This window comes from Etheostoma cragini, chromosome 4, assembly GCF_013103735.1.
Source record: "Etheostoma cragini isolate CJK2018 chromosome 4, CSU_Ecrag_1.0, whole genome shotgun sequence".
Taxonomy (NCBI): domain Eukaryota; kingdom Metazoa; phylum Chordata; class Actinopteri; order Perciformes; family Percidae; genus Etheostoma; species Etheostoma cragini.
Window position 1 is genome coordinate 17,971,001 of NC_048410.1, and position 27,410 is coordinate 17,998,410.

The 27,410-nt window shown below is 38.8% G+C and overlaps 1 protein-coding gene across 1 annotated transcript; it reads right to left on the reverse strand.

Moving 5' to 3' along the window:
- Positions 1-4,430: 4,430 nt before the first annotated feature.
- slc6a11b (solute carrier family 6 member 11b) lies at positions 4,431-27,080 on the reverse strand. The gene is made up of 15 exons (XM_034868923.1): positions 26,806-27,080; positions 25,921-26,148; positions 24,014-24,148; positions 23,745-23,885; positions 23,511-23,592; positions 20,003-20,135; positions 17,170-17,304; positions 13,041-13,144; positions 12,628-12,752; positions 11,050-11,162; positions 10,756-10,893; positions 8,689-8,791; positions 7,929-8,029; positions 7,207-7,377; positions 4,431-5,931 (listed from the first exon to the last, which is right to left on the reverse strand). Exons 2-15 carry the CDS (start codon positions 26,129-26,131, stop codon positions 5,788-5,790), a joined length of 1,836 nt encoding a protein of 611 aa, XP_034724814.1. The 5' UTR covers positions 26,132-26,148; positions 26,806-27,080; the 3' UTR covers positions 4,431-5,787.
- Between the last annotated feature and the right edge of the window lie 330 nt (positions 27,081-27,410).

Sequence of the window (27,410 nt, forward strand, 5' to 3'; positions counted from 1 at the left end):
TGTGATTGGCTGCTTAGAAATTAAGTGTTAACGAGCAGTTGGACAGGTGTACCTAATAAAGTGGCCGGTGAGTGTACTCTCAAAGCCATAACACCAGCAGAGACTTGTAGCACCTACATCAAGTCAGAACGTTTATCTTTTTTTGATTGAATAATACATCAAGGTCTATTTGCAAAAAAACCTCAAATGAACCGACTTTAATGACAGCTTTAATTACTGCGGGTTTATGAATAGACAGTATTCATTTGAGTTAATTTAGTCATTTTTTCCTGAAAAATTGAACATCAAATAAAAAATCTACTACAGTGTAATGAAGAAAAGGGTAACAGGATTTGGTGTAATATAAACTGCGTCATCTATGCGCTCACCGTAAAGTGATTTTCTTGCACATTTATTTTCCTTTCTAGCTTTCTATCAAAAGATTGGGATACAAATCTAGGTTGCTTTAATCTTTAGGCGAGGCTGACTTTTTGGTCATGGTGCGTTGTGTTTCTATCTTGGCTCTGTCCTGAAGCACAGCCGCAGAGCAGTGTACGTGACTCAACTAATCTGTTATGCCTTCTCCATAATCGCAGGGAAGAATGCTGCTTCCCTCTTTTCTCTCTCACTGACTGCTCTTCTCTCCTCATCTGTCTAATGGCATCTGCATCAGTCTGTCTCTCCACAGTCTCTGTGAAATTGTGGCTTTGTTTGGCTGCTTGTTTGTGTAATATACCATGCAACTGTTACTGTACTGATACAATGGCATTTGTCTTTCATCCCGATTGCCTCTCAGTCGCCATGCCTACCTGTCTTGCTCTCACTGCACCTGATGGTGCAGCGGTCTGGCTGAATTGGTGTGGTCTTGGTATCTATTTACCTCTGTCCGTCTCTTTCAGCCCAGTCTCATGGCAATTTGTGAAATGGTGACGTTATTTAATCTATTGATTCGTGTACAGGGACACGATTTTCTCAGGGGTTTTTCGTTGTGGTGAGCACAAATTTTAAACTAATGTATTTAATGGGAAAGATATTTTGTGATAACAGCACAATTGTGGTATCAAGCAGTACAAGCAAAAAGTCCGCATGAGGAGGTTGGTGGTGGATGGTTCAAACAAAACAGGACTTTCACCCCGGAGACCGAGGATTGCGCCCCCGCGTGTAGCAGTTCCTTTCTGGGTTCTTCTCCTAACCACAACCGTCCCATTGTGGTCGCCGGCCCCTGCATGTGACGGTTCCTTTTCCTGTTGTTCTTTTCCTAACCACAACAATCCCGTTGGTGTAGCACGTCCCGCGTGTAGCAGCCCATCTTGTTGTTGTGGCCGGTGTGTGGCGTTTCATTTTCCCCTTGTTGTCTCCCCCAGAGCCCACGGATTATGTCCCGCCGGCTGTTGTTTAGCCTTTCTTTCTGCCTAGTCTAGTTTACTGCTTTACTGGGCGGTCTGCAGCATCCAAAAGACAAACATCAATTTACATTGATTATGGATCTGCCACCTGACTTCTTACCTAGCAATCATTGGAAAAACTGGAATAAAATAACCCTGTGTACAGGAAAATTGCATTAAAAATGTGTGTGCCTGTCAGCCAATAGTGCTGTTTCAGATCAAGGTTTTAGATAGAAGCTTATCTCCCAAAAGAAAAACGCAAGAAGAGATTTCATAGTATTTGAGGGAGACAGATTTTACAGACAGATTTGACAGCCATTAAGACCTCACATTACTCCCTGAATGGGTTTTGCTTGAATGAAAAGTCCAGAAACTTTTTTCAGCTCATGAAATGTTTAGAGAAGTTTTCATGCAGCAGCAACGTGATACACAACAGAAAAAGATTTACTTCATACCATCTACCGGATCAAGTCAAGATGTCACCTCAAAGTCAAAGGAATTAAAGCTGATTTCTGAAGTGTGAAAGTTGGATGTAAAGTCTCTGCATGACTGCACACACAACCACACAACACAAACACAAACTATGCTCACAACACCACACACCACACTGAAACACACACGCAGACGCCTACAAACACACTAGTACAAGATTTCATGAAATCTGGAATACGTCATGTGGAGGTCCCTCAAAGAAATTATCTAATGTTTGGTTGTTTGTAGACAATTTTCTTCTTTTTATGTTGATTTTTGCTTAGGTTTGAACAAACAAATACAAACAACACTCTGAGACAATGGAACGCATCCCAGAGCCAAAAACACACAGTGAAGAAAGCTGGGAGGGAGGGAGGGAGACACAACAACATATGCAGAAACAGATACACACAAAACCACACACAAGACAATTTCCTTCATGTTTCTTTTTTAAGACGTGGTCTGAGGGCTGCTGGTCCTATGCTCCTGTGGGCTGTAAACCGGATTTCAGAGGCCTTTGGTTGTTAAAGACAACAACAAAGGGGTGACAATGAAGACAAAGAAATGCAGGAGAATGAATGGGAGAGAAAACGCAACAAAGTTTCCCATCTGCAGCAAAACGAGTCCCTGTATAACATACAATGATTTTGTCACCACATCCTTAGCCATGTACTGACACAATTGTGATAATATATAATCATGGTTCATTTGAACTTGCCATAGAAGGACAACACATGAACTACTACTAACTCTATGGCTCAGTTTTATTCAATTGCCCCAGTAAACCATGAAAATGTTACAGTGTGACAGTGAGCCTGTGTGCACCCAGAAACCAAAGAAATTGAATTCAGTTTTCCTTCATTTTATTATTCACACCTGTGCTTTCCATACCGGGACTTTGGCTGGTTAGATCTCTGTGCCAATAGGGTGGAGATATGCTGCTAATTGGGTATTGTCACAAAACTCTTTGTATTAATAATAAGGGAAATTGTCCTGCCCTGACAGGTACAACAAAGCCTACTATTACTATTACTATTCTCAAATTAAACGTATAATAAATTGAATATGTAGGGTATGTTACAGTTAAAAAACAAGATTTTTGTATGAAGTCATTATTTTCAAATATTTTGTTCAGTCATCTGTCCTCTACATGCGTGTGCAAATTGTCTTTTGCAAATTGAATGAAAGAATCCTATTACTGTTTGTGTCTGTCAGTGATCCAGTTGCTGTTAGACTTGGTGAAATGCCATCTTATCTTATCTGATCCCATCATTTTATCTTCGAAGTCCCAAGGAGAAGCACTGGAACCCTTTCAAAGGACTAAGAGGGAAATGACAGTATCTAAGATTATTTTCTTCCTTTTACAGATAGCTGCGATGCTGCATTGTGTCATTAAATTTAATCAAAACACAGCCACTTTTTGGAGCGAAACCCACTCCAATCCCCAATAATGGGACACACAACATGATACAGCTTTTGATGACTAGTTACCTTAAACTGACCTATACATACAGTGTACTGATGCAATATTTTACTTAAATTCATATGATTTATTAACATAGGCTACTTGTTTGATGTCTATTTAGGTTTAATTCTGCAAATCTTATCCAATAATGTCTTTGTGTTGGACGCTGTTGGACGTGGTGTGTAGCTGTTTGGGTGGGGGTTATGCGCACCTTTCTGTGTTGTTTCTTTTGACGGAGCATTAGAGCCACATCAAGGTGAAAAATATAAAGGTGGAAGAATTTAAAAAGACCGGAGCCTGCATTTTATTTCACTTTATAATCTTTATTTTTAAAAATGAGTAAGCAGACAGTTCATGTGTCCTGTGAATACCAAAATGTGTAGAACAATATAGAACAGTAAAACACCTTCCATTATATTTCTATAACAAGATTTTTGAGCGACATATCAAAAGTCAAAAAAAGGTCATATTCTTTTTAATACAACAATCCTTTTAAAACATCGTTCATGTCAAGTAATAGACCACACATTTCTAGAAAGAGATGTGAAAATATACAAAAACATGATCAGTGTTAAACAGCAGGCTACAACTTCCAGTGCACACGACTATTAACTTGCACAAACATCAGTGAGGGGGTGAATATGTAATAATGCAACCACAACAGCGGGACCAATCACATGTTTAGGAGGATGTCACAGCTTAGACAGGAGGAGCTTCAGTCACTTAACACTTCCTCAGTTTCCCTCGTCACTTGCTCGATCACGCACTTCCTCAGCTCATCAATTCCTAATTTCTTCCCCTGCTTTCTTTGCCTCCTCCTGAAAAGCTGTAAAGAGAGAAATTTGAGTTTCATCCCCTCAGATGCTCTCCACTGATTGCATTTTCATCCGGAAACAAAGGACAGAGGGAAGAAAGGAAAGGGACGTGAGAAAGTCAGACAAAGCAAGGAAGGGAGATAGGAAAACTCGAGTAATTCGAGTGTTGATTAGATGAGGCTGTAATGGACTGAGATTGATCTTAACAATGAGACCGGCTCATTGACTTTTACTACAATTAAATGGATGACAGGAACAGAATGTGCTTTTACCCCTGCAGGGGCCTGGACAGCAACATTTAAAAACGTTTTTCTTTTTTTATTGAGGTTTAAGAAAGGTCAGAGAAACACAAATCGACAGCAAGACTGTCCTTGATGACCCATATCATCGTTTAAGCCCTCCACGGGATGAAGAGAAGCCTAAGACAGAAGTGGGAAAACATTGAAGCAGAGGTTGAGGATGAGAAGAAAGGACAGCGGGAGAAAAGATAGAAGGGGACAAGGGGAAAGAAGAAAAAGAGGGGGGGGATAAGAAGACAGATGGGTTTTGAAATGCTCATCTGATAGGCGTCTATCTTCTCTTCTACAGGCGGAACAGGAAATAAAAATGCAGGGGTGGAAGCACGTCTGTATGTCACTCTGTGTTAGGCTCAGCATAATTGCTGTGAAATTAAACGACTTATAGGAGAGCAGCTAGAGGAGAGAGAGGTGTGTTTTTAGACTCAGCCTGAAGTCACTCACTATTTGTAGCCATGTGAAGATTTGTAGCTCAAAACAAGAGATGTAAAATGAAAGGTTTCTAAAAGGGTAATGGTCTTACTATTTATCTCCCCGTTCTATAATACTGCAAACCTCCCGAGGAGAGACACCTATTTAGAAAGAGCAGTGCCATCAAAATCAACAAAGCCCTCAAGGACCTAATAAATCCTAACGTGTTGATCAGTAGCTTAGTAATATTCTTCAATTACATCCAGTAAGCTGAGTTGTTTCTTATGTTGCCTAGCAATCACATTGAATTCAAGTAAATAATAATCACTGGGGCCTGAAAACCCTCACAGTCACAGCTGGTTCAGATAACATCCAAGATTTTAATGGAATCCTTTTTATAAACAACTCAAAGTTTTACTTGCAGTATTCAGGGTATGACGTCCTAGAGCCTCAACACACACTGCAGCATTCTCTTAAGATACAAAACTATGTAGAATGGTCCCCAAGCAGCTAAATCTTAGATAGTCACATTTGGGTTCCTAGTACCTAATAGAGAGGCACAGAACTTCTTAAATGTACAGTGTAAGTATTTAACAACACAGGACATTGGTATTGTTCCACAGGCCCAGACACTAGTGTGACCAGTACTGACAAGGTACTAGGACAAGTTTTAACCACATATTGTATGTCATCAAAGAGATTTTAAAAATATTAATGGTTAGAAAAGAAAAGAAACCGCTGCTTTAGTCACAATGTGTTATCAAAGTTTGTGCAAAAATGAAGCTGACTAAACATCATGTGATAGCTTTTTTTTGTTTTTTGTTTTTTCGAAAACAAAAATAACACTGCGAGTCGTTTGTTTCTTTTCCATTTTTTTGCGTAGTGATGGATAATGCTGATGTTGTTTGCCGTGGTTTTCATTTGTTGGACGTATTATGAAGACGGCAGGTTGCTTGGTCTGTCACTTAGAAATGCGTCTCCTTCTCTGAGATGGTGGATATTTTCCCATCAACCTTAAGTTTTGCATCATTGGCAGCGTAAGGACTGAGTGCAGCGAGCTTTCCTCTCATTATCAGGTCCGGGCTGGGAGTTGTCAACTTCTTCATTCTCTGCAAAGAGCATCAAAAGAGGTTATCTTTTAGTCTCCCACCACAACGCTATTCTAACTGCAGCATTGGCCAGATACAACTTATGCATATAGTCATACTCCTTGAAGGAACTAGAAAAGCATCAACAAATACCAAATGGGTAACATATAGTCTACACAAATCTGCGTTTTGTGATAGTGTTACATAATGTGACCATTTGTACAGACATTAGCCTGAAAGGTTTTACTTTCATTCTTTGTTATTCCATCTAGAAATTAATAGATAATGGTAGATAGAAGGTAGTATAAAGGATATTTTAAAAAGGTATATCTTTAAGGCATCTAAAAAATGTCATAGTCAGTTAACTTTCTAAGTAACCAGAAATATCAATTTAATGCATATAACAATATGTGCATATATGTATATACAGTATACAACCAAATCAAAGTATTTTTTGACATAGCTCTCTTTACCCTGGTCTAGCATTTGTATGCCATTTGGATTTCATTCAAGACATGACCAACACATCACCACTGATATCAATTATCTAATTTTCATCATGCCTCAGGTCTGCCAAAAGCTAGAGGCCACTACTGATCATATCATGTCAGAAACCTGCAATTTGTTTCTTTGATCTCCCCTAGAGCAACGAGGGGGGAGATCATCCAACTCTGTCAGTCTGAGGAAGTCAGATGGGAGAGATACAACAGCTGGGTTCTTTTGAGTCATTATAAAGTGATCTGGTTGCATCCATTGAATAACAGTCACTATCGCCGTTTGGCTCTGTGTGGGTCTTATCAACCTTAATTCTATTAATTCTTTTGCAAAAATTCACACTGTCCATTGTTGTATTGAAAAAGGAAAGATCTGCTATGAGATACATTAGCTTTGCATTATTTTTGTTGCTTGGAGGCACATACATTGCTGAAGTCAGTCATGGTTGCAAACCTGTGTAAACCACGCTGCATTTGACAATGTGTGCCACAGGTTAGATCTGTAGTTAGGTTCTTCATGGAAAACGGGCAAAATCAGAATGAAAAGGCTGATGGACATAAAACTGTGATCTGTCTCTTGCCTGTGCAAACCAAAATAAAACTGTTGCCTTTTGAAGAATAAGAGTTCTTGATGCAGGTACACATTCAGTTACAGGGCTTAGTTGGCAGCTACTGATCATCAAGAGCATGGCTTCATTAATTTAAAGGAATTACTGTTTATTTGACAATGATAATATTGATAAAGCTTACATACAATAATACTGTTTTTCTTTAAAAAAAAAAAGATTTGTCCATGTATTACCTCAGAGAAGGTGCCAGGAGTCTTCCAGATCATCCAGATTATCCCCACAGGGATGCAGACCATTGAGGACATGGCCATGAACCAGCCGATACCATAGCCCCAGTCGGGGTAGGTGTACACGTTGTTGTACTTCAGTGGTTTGTATTTAATAAGGAAGAAAAGGAAAATTGCCTGCAGGAGAAAACAATTACAACCTATAAATGTCTCTTACATTATGAGAAATAAATGATCTGATATACATAAAAAGTATACTGATCTACATATACATGTACTACTACTGATATACATAAATGTTCACTTTGAATTCAGAATCAGTATGGTGCTGTAGGTAAATGCCTTCATATATAATTCATGTGAAAACAACCTGAACTAAATGTGTAAAATATTAATTTCTCCATAATTCAGGTATACATCAAATATGCATATGTAAAAGTTTTCCAGTGCTTTATCTTGCGTCACAAAATATTTAAACATAAATTCGACTGTGTTCTATTTATATAGAAACAGCTAGTGGATGCAACTTAATTATCCACACAAAGGAAAAAACTATCTTGCAAAATGAACCAAAAATAATTTCTCCATAAATAAATACTGCTATTTATTTGAAAGCCAGAATCTATCTTAAAATCAGGGTTTCCTTTGAATTCGTCTGTCCATCATCGCTATTGAGCTTATCTTCATGATATGTTGTCCATGCTACTGCTGTCTGCCATCAGACTCACAGCACAGATGCCCGGGGTCAGGATCATCCAGCACCATTTGATGAAGAAGACAGGTTTGTAGCCAATCATGTCCTCAATATTTAGGTAGAATCTGTCACTACCTGAAATGCAAATTAGTGTCACTCGAGAGTTTCTGCATGTACCATGAAAATAATGATGTGATTTATGTCTTTTGATAGTTTATGACAGTCTAAACAGAGTTGCTGAAAATATGTGGTCAACATGTTGTCTGAAACTTACTTTGATGTGAGACAGACGTTCTGCATTGCTGCATGTAACACATTCTTATATAATTTTGTTTGTTTTTAAATTGTCTGTGTCTGTCAATGAATTATTGAATGTAAATATGATGATATTTAAACCCAGAAGGTGAAGCAAATTCTTTAGGGCGTATCTTTTGAGGGTATATTAATAAAAGGCAACATTTTTGCCTAATAAAAATGCAAAAGGGCAATATAACACTCTGCTAAAATAGCATTTAATTTTCAGTATCTCAGTAAAAAGATTTTGTATACCACTAAGTACTTGATGCATGTGTTTGAGCCCATCCTCCAGCAGAGGGCAGAGAAGAAATATGAATGCAGCAAAGTTAAATGCATCATACAATGTTTGTGGAAATAGTCTCTTTTTGTGTCCTGAAATTTGTGACAGTTGTTCGGTTGACAAAATACAGACTACTCTTATCTGAGGTAACAAGGAAGAGGAATAAAAAACATTTCTCTGAAATTAGTAAAGTTTCAAGTTGAAAAGGTTATCTTACCATACACCCAGCCAATACATATGGACTCAAATATGGCCACAAACAGCAAACACATCCCGCTGGCAGCGTACGAGTCAAACAACTGGAAGACGTACATCCCTCCCTGATGAGACGAGACAGGTTTCAGTTTCCTTTCACAGCAACTGTGTGGGCATCAGACTTCTTGATGTGCTTATCAGGGACGAGTGTCATAGTGACATAAAGCAAGCCAACTTTGAAATTAGGTTTCTTCTAACTAAAATTAGGATTTGTCCTAAGTTTACCATGATTCATTGAATCAAGAGGTTCCCGCCAAACATGGTGTTAAAACTTCTATGCAGTAATCAGTGTTTTCTCTTTAGAGGGCTATTTAAAGCCCATCTCCAGTACACGCTCCATTCTTTGGTTGTTCTGTTGCTCTAGCATTTGAAAGTGAAAGAGCAATTTCACCCATCACATTTTTTTTGTTCATTTTATGTTGTGTTATATTTGATGTCCGTCCCTATCACTGTGATCCATTCCTCCTCAAAAGAGTACTTCAATATTTTTGGGAAATACGCTTTGTTGCTATACCTCTAATATCTAATATGAAACTGAAGAAAGCAACCGGTTAGCTAAGCTAACAATAAACACTGGATATGAGCCAGCCTGGCTTTGCCAACAAGTTACATTACAAATCTAAACTTATTTTACTACTATTCTTTTTTTACTACTTTACTTATATTACCAAAATGTCTCAGTGACTGTATTTATTCCCATACTTTAGCCAGGCATTAAACTACACTCCCAGATGGCCTCTGATTTAATCCTTTACTCTGGGCTCTTGTGACATTTATCTATGATAGCTCTTTGGCGGGAGGAATAAAGTGTCTAGAGTGCAGGTAGTGCTGGAGACGTCTAAAAGCAGAGGACATCTGTTATGTTGTGGGTTCTATGAAACAGAGCTCAAGTCATTGGTCAATGCAGCAGTCTATAACAGAGAAAAACTGAGGAACTGCTGTCCTTTAATATTGCATATTTCCCCCTGTTTCATGGCCATTATGGTACACTGGAGAACAGTACAGCATTTTTACAGTGGAGATGGATGGAGAGCAGTGCAAATGGACACATAAATAGCTTTTACTGGATTTAAGACCTTCTTGATAGTAGGAGAAACAGATTTTCTTCCATCATTGTCACATAGAGATAAAAGGTCTCACTATGATAGCACGGCAGAGCTGGTGACATGTACGTATTTACAGCTCTAGATGAATAACTTGATCATGGACCTTTATGATAAAAACATGATCACATTGTAGTGTCTGTATAAAATGATCAAATTATTTTTACCAAACAGGGCCACGTTCTTTTCTATAACATAGACTGTTGACCATTCATTTAGAATGTACTTAGTCTTGCATTGCTAGACATCTCTCCACAGCGCTGTGTCAGTATGGTTTGGCTACACTGCTTACTGGCTCTCTATTCTGGTACAGGGGAAAAACATTCTGGCTTGTTTGCATTACTTTAAACCAATCACAGCCCCAGATACAGCAACGGTGCACAATATAGATGCGGCGAGATAATGGAAATAGTGGAAGGAGAGGGTGATATCTGGCTTTATCGCAGCAATGTCCTGTACAACCGGTGAGACAGACTATAACGTACTTGGCTGGGCTTCATCTTAGAATTCCTAATGATGGCGACAATAACATGTCTACATGTAAATACAAATATAAGGTGTGAAAGTACATCTCCAAAGCTGAAAGGGGTAGTAGACAACCAGCCCCCCAGAGAAAAAGTTGAGTATACTTTGACAATAGATTTAACTTACTATTAATTAGAGAGTATGTTATCTAGACATTATCTCTACCTGTCAAGTAACTAAAGCCATCACATATTCAAAGGCACATGTAAGTAAAAGACACAATTTTCCCTCAGAAATTACTTTGTCTCCTTACTACATATTTGACTTGTTTGTATCATTGCTCAAATGCTTGTACATGTACTGTATATACGTGTACTGTAGGATTGTTGCAATACAGCGCCTTTGCTATTGCAACCTGACATGATTTACCTTCTACTCTAAAGATGTAACTACAGTCTTACCTCTGTACACATGATGAGTCCTATGAAGAAGGAGACTAAAGACATGCCCAGAATCAGCAGTTCTCTGCGGTAGCCTCTCCTGAAGGTCTCTGGGTACATGTCTACCACAGCTGTCACTAAACTCTCCACACACACAAACTGTGAAATAAAAAGACAGAAACAGCCTCATTTAGTTATAAATTAGATGACAAGACAATACTAAAAACAACAACAACATATGTAGCAACCTTAACATTTCTTTATAAATTAAGGCATTCTCTATAATCTCAGTTTTCTCACACTAGTGGTCCTCACCTGACTGTCTAGGCCGAGGAAGATGAGCATCATGAAGAACAGACAGGCCCAAAGTGGAGACAGAGGCATCATAGTAACAGCCTTGGGGTACGCAATAAATGCAAGACCAGGACCTGCATCACACAGAAAAAAATCACTTTTATTTTTAAATGAAATAATGTAGGATTTACAGCCGTGTACAGTATTTGAAAGTGCTACATAACCACATAAGCAGATACTTAAGCAGACTGGTTTAAATTGTACTCTGTACACTGCCTTGTTGTTATGGTTACTATTATTCTGTGTTTAACATATATTTCTGACATGATTTGGTATGATGACTTGATATGGAAAATATGTAGGGGAAATAAATTTAACAGAGAGAGGGTTTTTTTTATCAAAAAGAAAACTCTCTCTGAGAGTATTAGTGGTTATTATTAGTAGTAAAGTATTTTCTGAGATAAAACTCAACAATTATAAGAATTAACTCAGAAAAGGTGTTTTTTTGTCAAGGAACCACAACGATTTACTTTGTAAGGTTGGACCAACCTAAACACACCACAGATTGTGTGCCGTGTATTATGAAGTGCAGTTATAATCTTTCATATTATGTTCTGTTGTACTTTAACTGCCTGTTAATAAGGCAAGGTGAGGCAAGGCAACTTTATTTATGTAGCACATTTCAGCAACACGGCAATTTAATCTCCATAACTGTTCATTGCGATGTGGAGAGAGTTTTGTCCACCCACTTCACTTTTAGGTGTTATGGTATGGTAACACTATTAACCAGTTGCACAGCCAGATTGAGTGTGCCAAATGCACTTTTGGTAATTGGTCAACATGTTTCCTAGGCAAACCTGTGTAAATGGGGGTGTTCTTAATTATTATGGCCTGATGTAACTTGATTGTTGCTTTGTATTATTATTTGTTTTAGTATTTTAATCATTAGCAAATGACAGTGGTGTGAACAGAATTATTCCATTTATCAACACAAAAACAATGCAGAAGTAAGGACCAATCCACTCATCAAATCTGATTCAGTAAATCCACTAGGGAAGGTGGTGGTTTAGAGTGTTGAAATGTCTCAAATGTCTTAAAAAGCGTTGTATGGACGTATAACATACTGTAAGTGCACAAACTAGCACAATGTCTGATCTTGGGGGACATATATGAGGTGAGATGAAATGAAAGACGGATTGATTCAAAATAAGAGGTGGCATGCCATTGCGTTATTTAACACCTATATTTGATGACAGACCCTTTGAAACCGATAATTCAAAACATTACACTCTATCCTCACCGTACCCTGAGACAAACATTTCAAATCTCTCGCTCTGTCACATTCACTAAATCATTCATACTGACTTGAATAAATCATAATGCAGTGGTTTAAGAGCCTAGGTGAAGAGTGTGGAGTTATATAACTGGTCAGGTTGATCCATTTTAGCAAGATATGATGTATGGGGGAAGGGCACAAAGACTCAGACAGGCTTTCTCTATTCTACAGTATCTTCTTTGGATGTATTATCCAGCCACATCACAGACCTGGGAGTTGTTTTATTTTTTTTAAATTAAGAAATATGATGATTATTCTCTCACCAGATTCTGCCACAGCCTCGATGGGAACATTTTGTTCATAGGCCATGAAGCCCAGCACAGAGAAGATAGCAAAACCTGCTACAAAGCTGGTGCCGCTGTTCAGACAACACAGCATGATGCAGTCCCTGAGGAGCAAGACAGAGTTCACACTTACTGTTAGAGCTGTCACCAGACCTTACACAAGGCAAGGTCTGGTCAATGCAGATATTCTTCTGATACAGTCTCATGCACAGATCATGTGTGCTGGACAGAAACTGAAATGATATAGTATGTGACAATCCATCAATCACCTTTAACCCCTGGAGTTTTACCTGTATTCTTATAGTCTTTATGATGGTAAGTATAAAGTGACTGATGGCTGTCATTATCATCCATCCATTTATCCATCTACTAGAATCTTATTATTTCCTTACCTGTAGCAGTTATTGTTGTAGGAATTGTAACTTCCTAGAGCAGTGAGACACCCCAAGCAGATGGCATAGGAGAAGAAGATTTGGGTTCCTGCATCCACCCACACCTAAAGAAAAAGTGAGCATAAACATACAAAACATATACAAATCAATGATGAATTAAAGTAAAAAACAACCAACAGTAAGTATTTTAGTAAACTGTTTTGTTCAGCAGCCAGAGCAGCTATAATCCTCCTTGGCTAAAAGTCTCTGTTGCTGTACCGGTCGGATTATTTCTTCAAAGAGATATTTATACACAAATCAAAGTTTGAAAATTTGAAAGGCAAATTAATAATAGCGTAATTTTTCATGCTCTTGACAACATTTTCATTTTCATTTCAATGATGCTTCTCAGCCTTTTGCCACTGAAGATTTTTTGTGAGATTTTTTGAGTTAATTAAATATTTGAATTACACTAAGTCAAATTGGTTTTCCTATTTATAAGAGACTACCAAGAGGTAACTCTTTATCAGCTTTAATGAAACCGTACATTTCTTTTGTTACCCCTCATCTACCTGATTTTCATCATCTCAGTGACTTTGTAATGAAATTATGGCTCAGCTCAACCATTTTCTTTCCCCTCTGAGGGGTCACACAGTGGAGCAGCATGAATCATGGATTAACATAAAAGTCTTCCAGTGTCTAAATCTTCATATTTTGTTTCACCAACTCCAACTCTACTGTTGGGTGGGGATTAATGGAGAACAGCTACAGTTTAATTTGGGGATTACTTAAACGGTAAATATTGTTTATGCCTTTCTTACTCAAATCATTATAGGCAGCAGAATGGTAAAGTGAGTGTGGGGTTAACAGAAATGTGTTTGTTGAGGCCAAAGCATTGAAAACATTACATTTAAAATGTTATAACTGGTGTCTAGCTATTTTGTGTTTGGAGCTAAAAAAAGTTAATCTTAGCATGCTTACACACAAAAATAAGATTGTGAACATGGTAAATATCATACCTACGTTACTTTAGCGTGTTAGCATGCTGACATTAGCTTTTAGCACAAAGCACCCCTGCAGCTGAGCCTTAATCTTGTTTTTTGTAATTTGGGTAAAGCGGTTTGTTTTGGTCCAGACCTTTGAATTCGCCCACATCACCACGTTGACTGCAAGTAACGAGTTGACTATTTCGTCTGATATTAGAAAAGTGAAGGTTCTTATTTATCCCCCCAGACAATACTGTCGCTTGTAAAGCAATATTATTGGTTCATTTTTCTTTCCTAACAAGCACATTTTTGGGGTTATGTGAACCTCTCTCAGTGGCAAGGTTGGACGAATAATGTTGTACTTCACATAAACGTCACTGTGAACACAGTTTGTCAGTAATCAGCTGCTAAGCTGAAATGTATGTAATACAATTTGTATGTAGCAAGGATCATTTAAGATCATTCTTTTCAAACTTTTTCTAGTAATTTAATCAGCTTATCAACAATTTATCCCAGTATACACTGGGTTAAAGGGAAACACATAGATTCTTGTTTCAATTCAAATTAATTCAGCATACAATTGCTAGTAAATGTTGGCAATAAGTAAATGTGAAGTATAATACCAGACCTTTATCAACTTCTTTATCCCAGCCAATTACTATTTCGGTATAATGTGCTCAGTATTTTGATTATTCATGGGCTACATGGAGATTTACAAATGTAAGATTCTTCGGTGAAGCAGTAAACTGTGTATTATGAAACTAGTTTGTAGTTGAGCACAGAACCCTCGGACCCACAGGATAGCATAGTGTGCTAGCGAATTCAAACTTAATGCAGCATGGCTCTTTGAAAACTCTCTCACATCACCATTCCGCCACTAATCTCATTTCCCCACCGAGAAACAATTAACAAACACACGGTCTTTGCTCCCTCCTGGGAGTAACCACGGTAACTTCTGTGACCTCACAAACACAGGACTGTTCCTGTGGAAGAACAGGCTTTTCTCTCCTAATGTTCATTAATGTTCCCTTTAGTTCGTCCTCGGCTGATGGCCGCACAGCGCAGTGAAACCTTAAAGGCTCAGGCACAGAGAGAATCACTTGTTGATGTTGTGTCTAATTTTGTCGGCTTGTGTTTGGTTATGTTGAGACTGTGGCAAAGGAAACTTTTCTACTGTGTGAAAGCTGGATAACATTGACTGTAAGATAACGTTCTTGTAATGTAAATGTACCCCTCTTCCTCCTCACGTTCCATTTCCTATATAAATGGGATCCATGGTCGTTAGATATGTGAGATGCAGCAAGATATTTGGCTGAAATGGAACAGTCAAGAACAATGAATGTCATTTTATCGGTACTGAATAAGCATTATGTTGTATATCATATTGTACAGATGTTGCTAGCCTACAACAATGAGTCAGTAAGGGATGTTCTTAGCTTCTGCTAAACATGCAAATGTTTTGTTTTCCTACATCATCAAAAGGTCCAACATGCTTGAACATATCTTAAACTCAGATTTAAGCCAATGACAGAGAAACTTTCCCCCTTGAGCAGATGATTGTATATCTACATGTAAGCTTTTAACAAATGTATTGAGTAAGCTAATCACATATTACTGTCTTGCTGGTGTCCGTGTTGTCCATCTCTTTTGACAAAGAAGAGTGCCACACAGACAACAACATCCTGGGCCTTGATGTGTTTCTATATCAAGGGAAGAACGTATTTGGATGCTGGAAATATGGAGGGAAAGGAAAGTTAGAAGGTTTGTTTAACTATCGAGAGGTTCCGGAAAAGAATCATTTCAGTTACAGTGCATGGAAAGGTAACAAGGAAGGACAGGAGAGTGTGAGAAATGTACAGAGGAGGGGTGATGCACAGTGCAGGATGGAGGGTAAGAAGAGGAGAGAAAGGTATAGGGAAGAAGAGAATAGATGAGGCATGATGAAGTTCAGGGCTGTAAAAAGAGTGGTTGACACACAGCCACACACACTGCACACAGCCTGGTGAACAGAACAGACCCCTGATTGTCCCTGAGAAAGCTAATTTACCATTGGTGTCAGAAGTAATCTCTTTCTCTGCCAAACAGCAGCGCTTCTTTATTACCCTACTTCACTCTCTCTGTGCTTTTGTTTGTCTATTTTGTTGATCTATACAAGGTCTACATTCACAGATGCAACAGCCATCTGGACTTTTTTTAAATCAAAACACAAGGTTATAGGCTGTCTTTTTGCAATAAATTGCGTATAAATGTGAAAAATAACTGGTAGCAAGCAGTTTATCAAGAGTTAACGGTTTAGTCTTTATTCACTGAATTATATCATCTAACCTTAGATCATGGCATGATGCTATATCTTAACACCTTTTCTCACCACAAGCGCTGCTTTACCTGACAAGTTGTGTGAAACAGACCGGCTTGACTGTCTGAACAGTTACATAGTGACTGAATTTCTAGTTATTTCCAAGGAATAAATGTTTCCTTGTTTTTACATCACATGGCATCTCACCCCAGTCCGGCTATTACCATTAGAAGTGTTAAACAAGTGTTCAGACAGGATTGGAGTCTGAACAGGAGGAAGTGATCAAATGTGATTTGATTGTGTTTACTCTGTATGTGTCAGTGTTTGTCTTTATGGGTTATTTGTTAATATTCCACCTCTATTAGCCTCAAATCCCAAGAGCCGTTGGAAAGGCCAGAATTATAAATCAAGGGCACAATAAACAAGGGAATGGATTTTCTAGTTCAAGTTTAAAGATGTGTGTATGCTGTACATTATTTGTTGTTTTATAAAGTTAGGGTACTACAGTGTTCTTGATGTGATACTGTATGTCAGTATCACTAGACTTGGGACCTATGCCACCAGCATCAAGAAAAGTAATAGCAGCTGAGCATAGATTGTAAAAATAATAGACGTAGCAGCAGTGACGTCAACCATTGGTTTATGGCAAGGGTGGACTGGCCATCTGGCATACCGGGCACTTTCCTGGTGGGCCGACGTGCTTTTTGGGCCAACAGCCGACACTTTATGTATTTTTTATTTTTATTCAAATTCTATCCCTTTTCTTCCTTGTAGATGGCAACATCTCAGGAGCTCTTTTACGTTTTTTTGAAGGAGGCATATTATTTTTGAATGTTTACCAGTAGAGAGAGAGAGAGATAAAGCCTACCTGAGGGTCAGAGAGACGTGAAATGTCCGGGTAGAGGTAGAACTTGATGCCTTCGTATGCTCCTGGCAGTGTCACTCCTCTGATCAGCAGGACCAACAGCATGGCATAAGGAAATGTAGCTGTCACATACACAACCTGCAAGTATAAACATGCACAGATTTGGAAAATGAATTTATGTACACATCACAGAAAAACACAGTTCACTCAGGTCAAGTCTAAAGTCAGTTGACTACATATATATACATATACACATACATACAGTTTATAAACTGTATACATATACAGGATATATACAGTGTTTATAAAAACAGTAAATATATATATATATACAGTGTTTATATACAGTATGTATATATATATATATATATACACAGTATATAAAAGTAGTAAAAGTATATATATATATATATATATATATATATATATATATATATATATATATATATATATATATATATATATATATATATATATATACACACACACACACACACACACACACACACACACACACACACATGTCGTATGGTATCCTATACAGCACTAGATTACAAGGCACTAGACCTCCACACAGGCTACCTTTAGTACAGTAGCTTACCATCAAACCAACACTCCATTTTTATTGAACTATTCAAGTTTCGCGGAATTGTGCTCAACATCTCAAGACTCTTAGAAACCCCTTAAACACAACCCTGGCCTCTTGGAAGGCAGAGGTGGGAAACATACATCTACTAGCATGCTGCCATCCAGTCAAAGTCCAATTGAGGGCAGAACAGGACAGAACAGAGCCAGACCAGGAGACTGAAAAGAAAAGAAGGCTCCTCTGGCCCTGTCTCTTAAACTGGAGAAGCCCAGACTAGTGATGCTGGCAGTGTGGGAAAATGTGCTTTTCTTTGAAGCACGCACAGTAGTGCATTGGTACACACACACACACATACACACACAAACAGACAACTTCATTCACAACATTGAAATGGGTGTGCACAGACTACAGACAAAGATAAAGTGCGCCATTCACACATACTGGCCTAAACACACTCACAAACACATGCACGCTCCAATTACTCGTACACCCCTGGTCACATTACTCTACAACTGCAAGCAGCAGCTTCATGAATAGAAACTTCCTTTCCGCCACAAATATTTAGTTGCATTGATTTGAAGCCACTGATACGGTGAACTTCTTAATCCAACTCCAGAGAAGTTCAGTTGTCTGTTAAAATGAGGGACAAGTGTGATTTATTTGAAATGCCTGTTAAAGGTGGATTTCACCCTCAACAATTTCGAAATGTCAACACTCTCATCTCATCCTAAACCTTGTCGCCTTCTTTCTCTCAATTTCTCTGCAGATGAAAGGGACAAAATGCAATCTCTCCATGAACTTTTGATGCTCCACAACAAAAGTTTTCCTCCATCCAGCTCATCACGGGTAAACATCTAAGCCACCACAAATTTACTGGTCAAACTTGCTCCAGGCTCACCGTAAATCTAACTGGAGGGCTTAATTGCGAGACTGGCTGACAAACACAGCAACAAAAGAAAACAGCTCAGCAGAGACGGAACTGAATAGGCTGTAGGGTCTGTAGAGAAGAAAGCACCTCTCCTTGCAACGGGTACGTTTTTTTTTCTCATTGCAGTAGAGAGAGAGAGAGAGAGAGAGAGAGAGAGAGAGAGAGAGAGAGAGTGAGAGAGAGAGAGTGAAAGAGAGAAGTGGAGGCTAAGGATATGCTCTGCATGCTCCTCATGAACACTCTCCTTTCCTCCAGTGAATACAGGAATCAATCTTAGACTGGCTGCTAAAGCTCAGCTATGAAGAAGCCTTCTCCCCTCGTACTTCACAGCCAGACAAAAGACACTTCAGGGAGATATAGGCATTGGTTGATGGGAGGAAAGCATGGATGTATAAAAAAACCTGGAGACAGCATTTCAGACAGAGCCCTGTTTATTCCTATGAGAGTTGCTCGGTGGCACATTAAGCCAATAAAGTTTAACTTCCTTGAAAAAATAACCTGGATAATCAGCCATGTTTTCCATGGGGCCCACAGAGCAGGCGCACTAGAGACGTCTGCCGGCTAGTTCCAATTTAGCACTCTGCTAACTTGAATGTGGATTAAATGATTTTATTGTGTGGCTTTTCTAGATTTTCCACATTATAGGCTTAAATGGATTCTGATACTCAAACGACTCATATCACACTGGAAATAATATCCACTGTTTTACAGATGTTTCTTTTACCATCCAATTCTATGGGACAAAGATCTTTCTGGGCCCCATAGCATCGCATGACGGACATAGAAGTTGCATTTCCAATGTTTAGCCGCTATGTCAAATTGGCTTTGAAGCTTGGCGCACCTCCTGGGGGCCTGGAGGAAAGGTACAAGTGGCTGGTGCAGAGATCTCCCGTGTCCTCTATTTGCAGGTCAATAAAAACTGGTAGTGGAAAAAAAACGTCAGTCACAGCAACGTAGCATGCACACACATATTCATCCACAAATTTATCCAGCATGAGTTGGATTGTGTGATAACTAAATTACACCTCCAATGTTCTAATGTATAAAGCATTATGCTATACTTTCAACCCTACAGACAAGTCTAACATGTAAACACACACACAAAATCAGAATCAGCTTTATTTTCCAGGTATGAGGACACATACTAGGAATTTTGCTTTTGATTATACATTGCTCATATAGTGCTTACTCATACAAAACACACAAAAAAAGGCAATAATGCAAAATTATGGAGCATGATGCAAATGATGCTGGAATAACACACACACACACACACACACACACACACACTACAATAGTAGACATGCACTACTCTGTCTCACCTTGCCAGTTGACTTGGGTCCCTTCCAGATGCAGAAGTAGCAGATGAACCAGGCAAGGGCCAGACACATGGCTAGCTCCCAGCGCATTCCCCCTATGTGCTCAATACCATCTGATATCTTCAGTACTCTACGTCTGATTTGGCACAAAGAAAACAGATAACTTACAAATTGATTGAGTTTATATTATTTTATGACATATGACAAATCCTTTGTGGTATTGAAAATTACAAGTTGAGCCTCTGCAGACTAGGGTAAGTATGTATGACCTACAACACAGATGAAGGAATAATGGAAAATAAATATTTAATTTATGTTGCTCAATAAAAGTAGTAATGCCATTTTAGCTGGTTAACCATAGTTTCTAGTTCCGTTAATGCACTGTTCAACCCCACAAAGTACTCCTCAACTTCAAAACACTGTCACCCTAGTTGGCATGCTATACTAACTTACAAATATAACGTACAATGAAATGTTTTTTTCTTGAGTCTCAAAACCCATCTAAGTTGTGTAATGGAATAGGGAAACAATCCTATACTGTAGTACAGATCTGTGCATTTGATCACTAAAAGCCTTTATTCTCGTTTATTGTTTCTCCATGTATACTCACTCAGTCACTTAGGATGAGTGTATCCTATCACACATACCAGTATTTTATGGCCATCCTGACCAAACAATATATAAACCTTTTGTCACTACCTCAAAGAGCAACATGACACTTTATTGACCTTCTGTGATTCACACTGCAACTTCCTTCTTCTGTCATGACATCTGATCCTCATCCTGCTGCTAACCTGGCAGATCAGGATGCAACTACAAGGTGATACGACTGTAAAATTGCAACAGCATTTGTGGAGCTTTTTTTTGTGGAACACAGCAGTCTCAAACAATGTGAGGATGGCATGCACTTGTGGCTCAACTGATCCTACCTAAGATTTAGAAGTCACTGTCTATCTGTTATCTGATGACTGTGAGTGGGGACAAAAGTATTTTTTCTTCCAACAATGACAACAATATTCGCCTCTGCAATGTGGTCACTGTCCTGAATGATCATGTCTGTTTGGCTTAAGGACTACACCTTCAATTATCTTTGTCCTTGATAGGATGGGGACGAACCTTCATGATAAAGGCAGTCGACAGCATCGTGCTCTGACAGAAAAATGTCATATAATCTTATTGGAGAAGATACGTTGCTTCGTGTCCTCCAACACTTTATAGCTATTGAGCATCAAGGACGTGCTGTCCTTGTCCTAGTGTCCTAGTGCTGTTGGGACAACTGCACTGAGGTGGTTAACATCCCTTGGCAGAAATAAGTCTGGTTTACTTTGGTTTGCTCCACTGTTAGCACTGTTATGGCCATGAACTACTTACATAGGTCATGCAGCTTCTACAGCCCCTGAAATGTCCCTGGTGGTCAAAATGTTTGTGCCAAAGTAATGTCCAGGGCTGGACCACTACTAAGTCAACCACAACACCTTGAGCCAAATCTGGGCTTATTTTAGCAGAACACTTACTGGCCATTGGGGTTCTCTAAGAACAATTCAACCTTGGGGGACAATGTGTGAGCACAACCAACATGGTCTCACCCCACTTACTGATACCCTGTGTCGAGCAGCTTTCAGCGCTGTGGCCCACAGATGGGAACTTGCTTACCAACTTTACATTAGAGACGCCACCCATTAGACCACTCTGCCTATCCTTCAATGCTGAGACTGTGGATCTCAGTTGGCCCATGGTAGCCATATCAGCTGGGTACCGCAGAAAAAGAGAGTTTTGTGTATGACGTTCTGTGTTTTTATTAGCTGGGTTGTAACTCTGTGGCGTTTATTGTTTACTAATGTATTGTGAAACTGCACTCTGGGGTCCAAAACAAATTTCCCAATGGGGACAATTAAGTACAATTAGATTTTAGAATAGGCTAGTTATAGCATGCTGCTATAGAGTTATCAAGCCAATATAATCCAACAGAAGACTTATACTGTGTTAGAGTAATATTATAGGTACTACTGTACAGGCCTACAACTAAAACATGTTTCCCTGTGATATGCCTACAGGGTTAACAGTGTAGGTGCAAGATACAGGGCACATTATCAGCAATTATGACATCATAGCTTGTCGGCGGTGGTGAATCAACACTGTTTCCGGTTTGTTGAAGCAAAGCCAGGGAACAGCATTGATGCAGGATGAGAAGCGAGACCCGGAGCCACAGAATTACATGGTGCTGCCAAATCTTTGCCACCGAGTTCACCCTTGGAGCTCCTGACCAGCCATTGATCATCGTGACATGTTCTTGGTGGCCGGCCACAGGCCAGGTCCAACACAGCCCCCCTGGTCAGCCGAGAGGGCAAGATGTGAACGCTAATGTGTGTAAATATGTTGGGTGTATTCTAAAACGTATGTAAATCTGTTTTATATGGGTGCAAAGTGTGTGCATACTGTTAATATTACTATGATAGAGTCTGATGAAAAATTTTGAAATGTAAAAAATAACAAATTATTGCATCTTCTTGATTAAGAGAGTTTTTGAAGATGAAGACGACTGCATTAATATCTTGAGTTCAGTCTTTTTTTTTGGTTCAATAAAAGTATTCTGACCGGACATATCACTATTTTAATGATGCACTGGTAATATTGTTGAAGATATGTAAAACAGGTGTGTTTTTTCTTTTCATTATACTCTCCTTTAGTGATTTAAGCTTTGTATTTTAAAGAGTTAAGCTGGAATGACAAAACCATTATTTTTGCAGTTAACAAAATATAGCTTGTTTAACCTGTCCTGATTTTGGTTTAAGCTGTAAATACAGTATAAAACATGACGGTCTGTCTCGGCATAGATTAAGCAATTGCTATTGTTCATTGCGATTGCTATTTTTGCGAACAACATGGTGATTGACTCAATGTCTCTCTCTGCGGTTAGGTTTATGCTTGTTGGCTCGAATCTGAGGTTTTTATTACTGTTACATAAATCATCTCACTTAATTTTTTGATTTCAACACAACAATATTGATCACATTTTAAATTTAACAATTTTACTGCAATACATAGTTCTTGTTTTTAAAGGAGAGGCAGAGATTTGACCCAGTAGTGTAAACATAGCCATTGGCAACGAGACAGGAAGTGTGGTCAGCATTACACACTGACGGGGCCTGATCCGCTGCCACACACATGGCTCTAGCGGGGAGACAGCAGGCCTACCGGGGTCTGTTGACACACAAATATGAAAAGGGCTGACTAATTATTGGGGGAAAGGACTCGCAGGGGGTCAGTGAAACATTCTGGATCTGTCAGAAGCTCATATTCTCAACATAGAAGCTAATGACGCTAAAGGAGGACTTGAAATGATGTAAGCTATCCTTATTGTGTTACATGCAAACTGGTATACCATTAATACTTTATACCCACAGAGATTATCATAGTGTACTCTTCAATGGGACTTTGCGCAAACAAACAGAGCGTGAAATGCCATATAAAAACTAATGGTTTTGACAGAAAATGAAAAAAATTTACTCACTCCCAAAACTCAATGACTGGAGAGGTTCCGTTGGGGTTTGTAATGTTGGTGGAATTTTCTCCATAGTAGTCCACACAGTTCTCTGTGGATAATCAATGATGTGTTATTATTCACATTCTGCACATCAAATCTTAGGAAGTATTTTGTATTTTCTTTAGTCTTGAAACACAAAAGACGCACATGGTAATTTATGTTCATAAGAATAATTCCCTTTTCCACTGTTCCCTCCTATACCTGTATTCCAGTAGTGGCCACAGCCAGCCCATGGCAGCTCGGTGGTGAAGCAGTTGAAGAGGTAGAAGATGGCCCAGGCAAGGATCACTACGTAGTATACGTTTAGATGAGCTTCAATCACCTGCGTTGCATAGCCAATACCTGAAAAGGCAACAAATGACAGATCATCGGGCCAAACTTCTTTGTCTCTGCAGGTTTCCAATTTATTTTTCAATCATTAAAATCCTGGGCACCCTCGGATGAAAGATATCAAGTGCGTGTTTTCTCACCCTCGAATAGCGGGCAAACTTTCCTCCAGCAAGTGATGCCTCCCTCACTGGTAAACTGACCCAGGGCAGTCTCCAGGAAAAACACGGGGATACCGCAGCACACAAAGAAGATGACATATGGAACGAAGAACGCACCTTTGTGCACATAATAGAAAATACACACATAGCATTAATAAAAGTTGAATATAATTGAATAAGACGTCTGACAGTATAATAATTCAAAATACGAAAGGAGCCATTCACAAAATTCAGAAAAAAGCACATACTATACCGCCACACTTATTCAGCAAAATTACTTTTTCAGATTATGAATTTTTCCATCCTATGCTGTCTAATAAGGGAACCTACCAGGATTGTGCTTAATGAATTAAATAATGAAGGACATAATAATGTAATACTTATCAGGCAAATTTTTACAAAGTGAAAGCTTATTCACAAAATTGTTGTCCTACTGTGGTGCGGTAGAAGATAAAAGAACTTGCCTCTCTTGCTTGACTTGCACATACATGTATACCGGTACTTTTACATACATGCTAACTCTAATGCATACACAGTACATACACATGCACATATGTACGTGCATACAAATGCATACATGCATAATGTGACAATGTGTATGAGTATAAGGGGATGTGAGCCTCAGTACAGTATATATCCACGTTGTTGGTATGTATGTATGTATGTATGTGTGTATATATGTATGTATGTATGTATGTATGTACTGTATGTACGTATGTATGTGTGTATGTATGTATGTATTTGTGCATTAGTACGTATGTGCATGGGGTCGGAGGTTGATGGAAGGGTCAAACAAACAGTACTTTCACCCAAGAGACCAGAGTTTGTGTCCTGTGCATGGAATTCAACTATTGTGACTTTTTTACGTTTATTATTTTACTTGTATTTATGACTTTATTTATGCACGCATTTTAACCCAAACCATGATATTTTCCTAAACTTAACCAAGTAGTTTTCCTTTAAATCACAATGTTTAAAACTGTGATCGTGTGTCCAACCAGGAATTGGTACGTTGTTAGTATGGTCCTTAACACAAAAGTTCCTTCTAGCAAATAATGTAAAGATGTGAAGAAGGTGATCCATAGATTCTAATCAGTGAAACATTTCAAGAGTTCAAAAAAAAGAGAGGTAAAGGATACTTTCATTTATTTACACCCTGAATCATCCTTTTTCTTTTGACTTTTGTTTGGTTTAAAATAAGTTTGTTATTTAAACTTAGTTAGGAATTTTTTATTAAGTAGTTAAAGGAAAAAATACTTTCAAAAGTTGAACGAACATAGGTCTCCTGAGTGAAAGTTACGTGTTAGTTTGACCCAGCCATCTAACCCGACCCCCAACGCACATACATAAACAAGCACACACTACATTCATGTAAATGGACTGTATTTATATAGTGCTTTTCTAGTCTTAACAACTATTTATTAAAGCGCTTTTACCGCAGGTGGCAGAAGGTGCCATACATTGGAGTGCAGGGATCAAACTACCAACCTTCCAATTGGCAGGAAACCGCTATACCACTGAGCCACAGCCACCCCTTACATGCATACTCACTTTAATATATCCTCATACACATCTCACGCATGCATGCTGTGCATGTATGTATGCATGTATGTATGTACATGCATGTGTTCAAGTCAAGTATTCAATTTTGGCCTAGGCATCTTCTCATACTATTCTACTTATGTATCAATGGTAATGTTAGCCCTCCTTTTCGTTTCTTTTCTTTTCTAAACTTTTCCATTCTTACCTGTCTCACTTCCTTTTTCCTGCTGGGGAGCTTGTTTTATGTACACCATTTTTTTTAAACAAAAACCTCTCCATCTTCAATTATTTGGTAAGCAGTCAGTTTGTGTTTGTACTTCTAGCATAGATAAGGGGAATATCTTTACCTCCTCCATTCTTGTAGCAGAGGTAAGGAAACCTCCAGACATTGCCCAGCCCAATGATCTCTCCAGCCACAGACAGGAAAAACTCGACCTTGTTGTTCCAGTGGCCCCTCTCATTGTATTCCCTGTGGTCTAGGCTGGAGCTGGACCCTTCAGGGTCTCTGCCATCCTCTGGTTTACCGTTTATAACGGGCCCGCTCTTCTCAGCTGTCATGACGCTTCAGCAACCCGCTGAGAGAGAGAGAAAAAACACATGGACAGAAGAATTTTAAAAGGTGACCTCGTACCCTTAACTTGAAATAGATGTATTGACTTTTTCTGGAAATTTGTATCTTTTCCTGGGACATCTGAATGGGACAGGGCCATTAATGCAAAACCACACCCATTGAATCAAATGTAAAGGTTCAAATCAAGAGAAAGCAGTCCAATTAATTTTCACTTATTATGTAACTACATGGCCCTTAATCAGCCTTGAATCAAAATAAAGAGTGAGCAGTGTGATTCCTTAATTACAGCAAAACAAAATCATGAATAGTAGTTGAGAAGCAGAATTAAGATTGTCAAACCAGAATGAGGAGGCAGAAAAAACAAACAAGCTTTCAATAACCTGCAAGTTAAACCACTAACTTATGTAAACACTGCCGCACTCTTCTGATGGACATCACTGTAATGCCTGACTTGTTTACAGCATGTAGCATAAACATAACTTAATAACTTGTTGAAATAGAGTTACAGCCTTCATTAAAATCAATCAACCCCATCATCAGTATCTACTGTAGCCTAATGTGTTCAAGCAGCCTAACAAGAAGTTCATGTCAACAAAAAGAAAACAGAAATGATCATGCAAATAGCTATCAAAGACAAAAAACAGTGAGTCGCTTTACTTACCAGTCTTCTATGGAACAGTGGCAAACCTCTTTTTGGCTCCCGCAATGATGCGCACTAACAATTGCCTTTACAAAACACAGGGTGGTTTAGCCCGGTGAAAAGGGAGAGAGGGGGCAAAAGAGGGGAAAAAAGTACAATCTGGATCCGCGTTGAGTTAAGTGGTGTTGTTGAGTCTCCCGTCTATATAAAGGAAGATCCAGACGTGGCAGAGTGACGGGAGATCTCGCACCAGGCGATGGATAACCTGCGACTGCGCTTACACTCTCCAAGCGGTATGCACTCAAGCGCCTCTAGTTGGATAAAAGCAATGTGGTAACCAATCAAGCTTTCACACCAGCGTTACCACGGCGCAGAGAGCGCAGGTTGACATGATGGCAAAACACTAGAAAGAAGTTAGGTTGGTGTACAATATATTTACATGGCTTATAACATGAATAACATTTTATTACAACTTTGACTCAACAAAGAGCCTCATGTGTAAACAAACCAGAGTGTGCAGATGAATAGGCAGCTAGTTTGGTTTGCTGGAAAGTTGGAATACTAACTAGTTAATTTAGATTTAAATCTTGATTTCACTGAATAAATAATCGGTTTCCAGAGAAAGT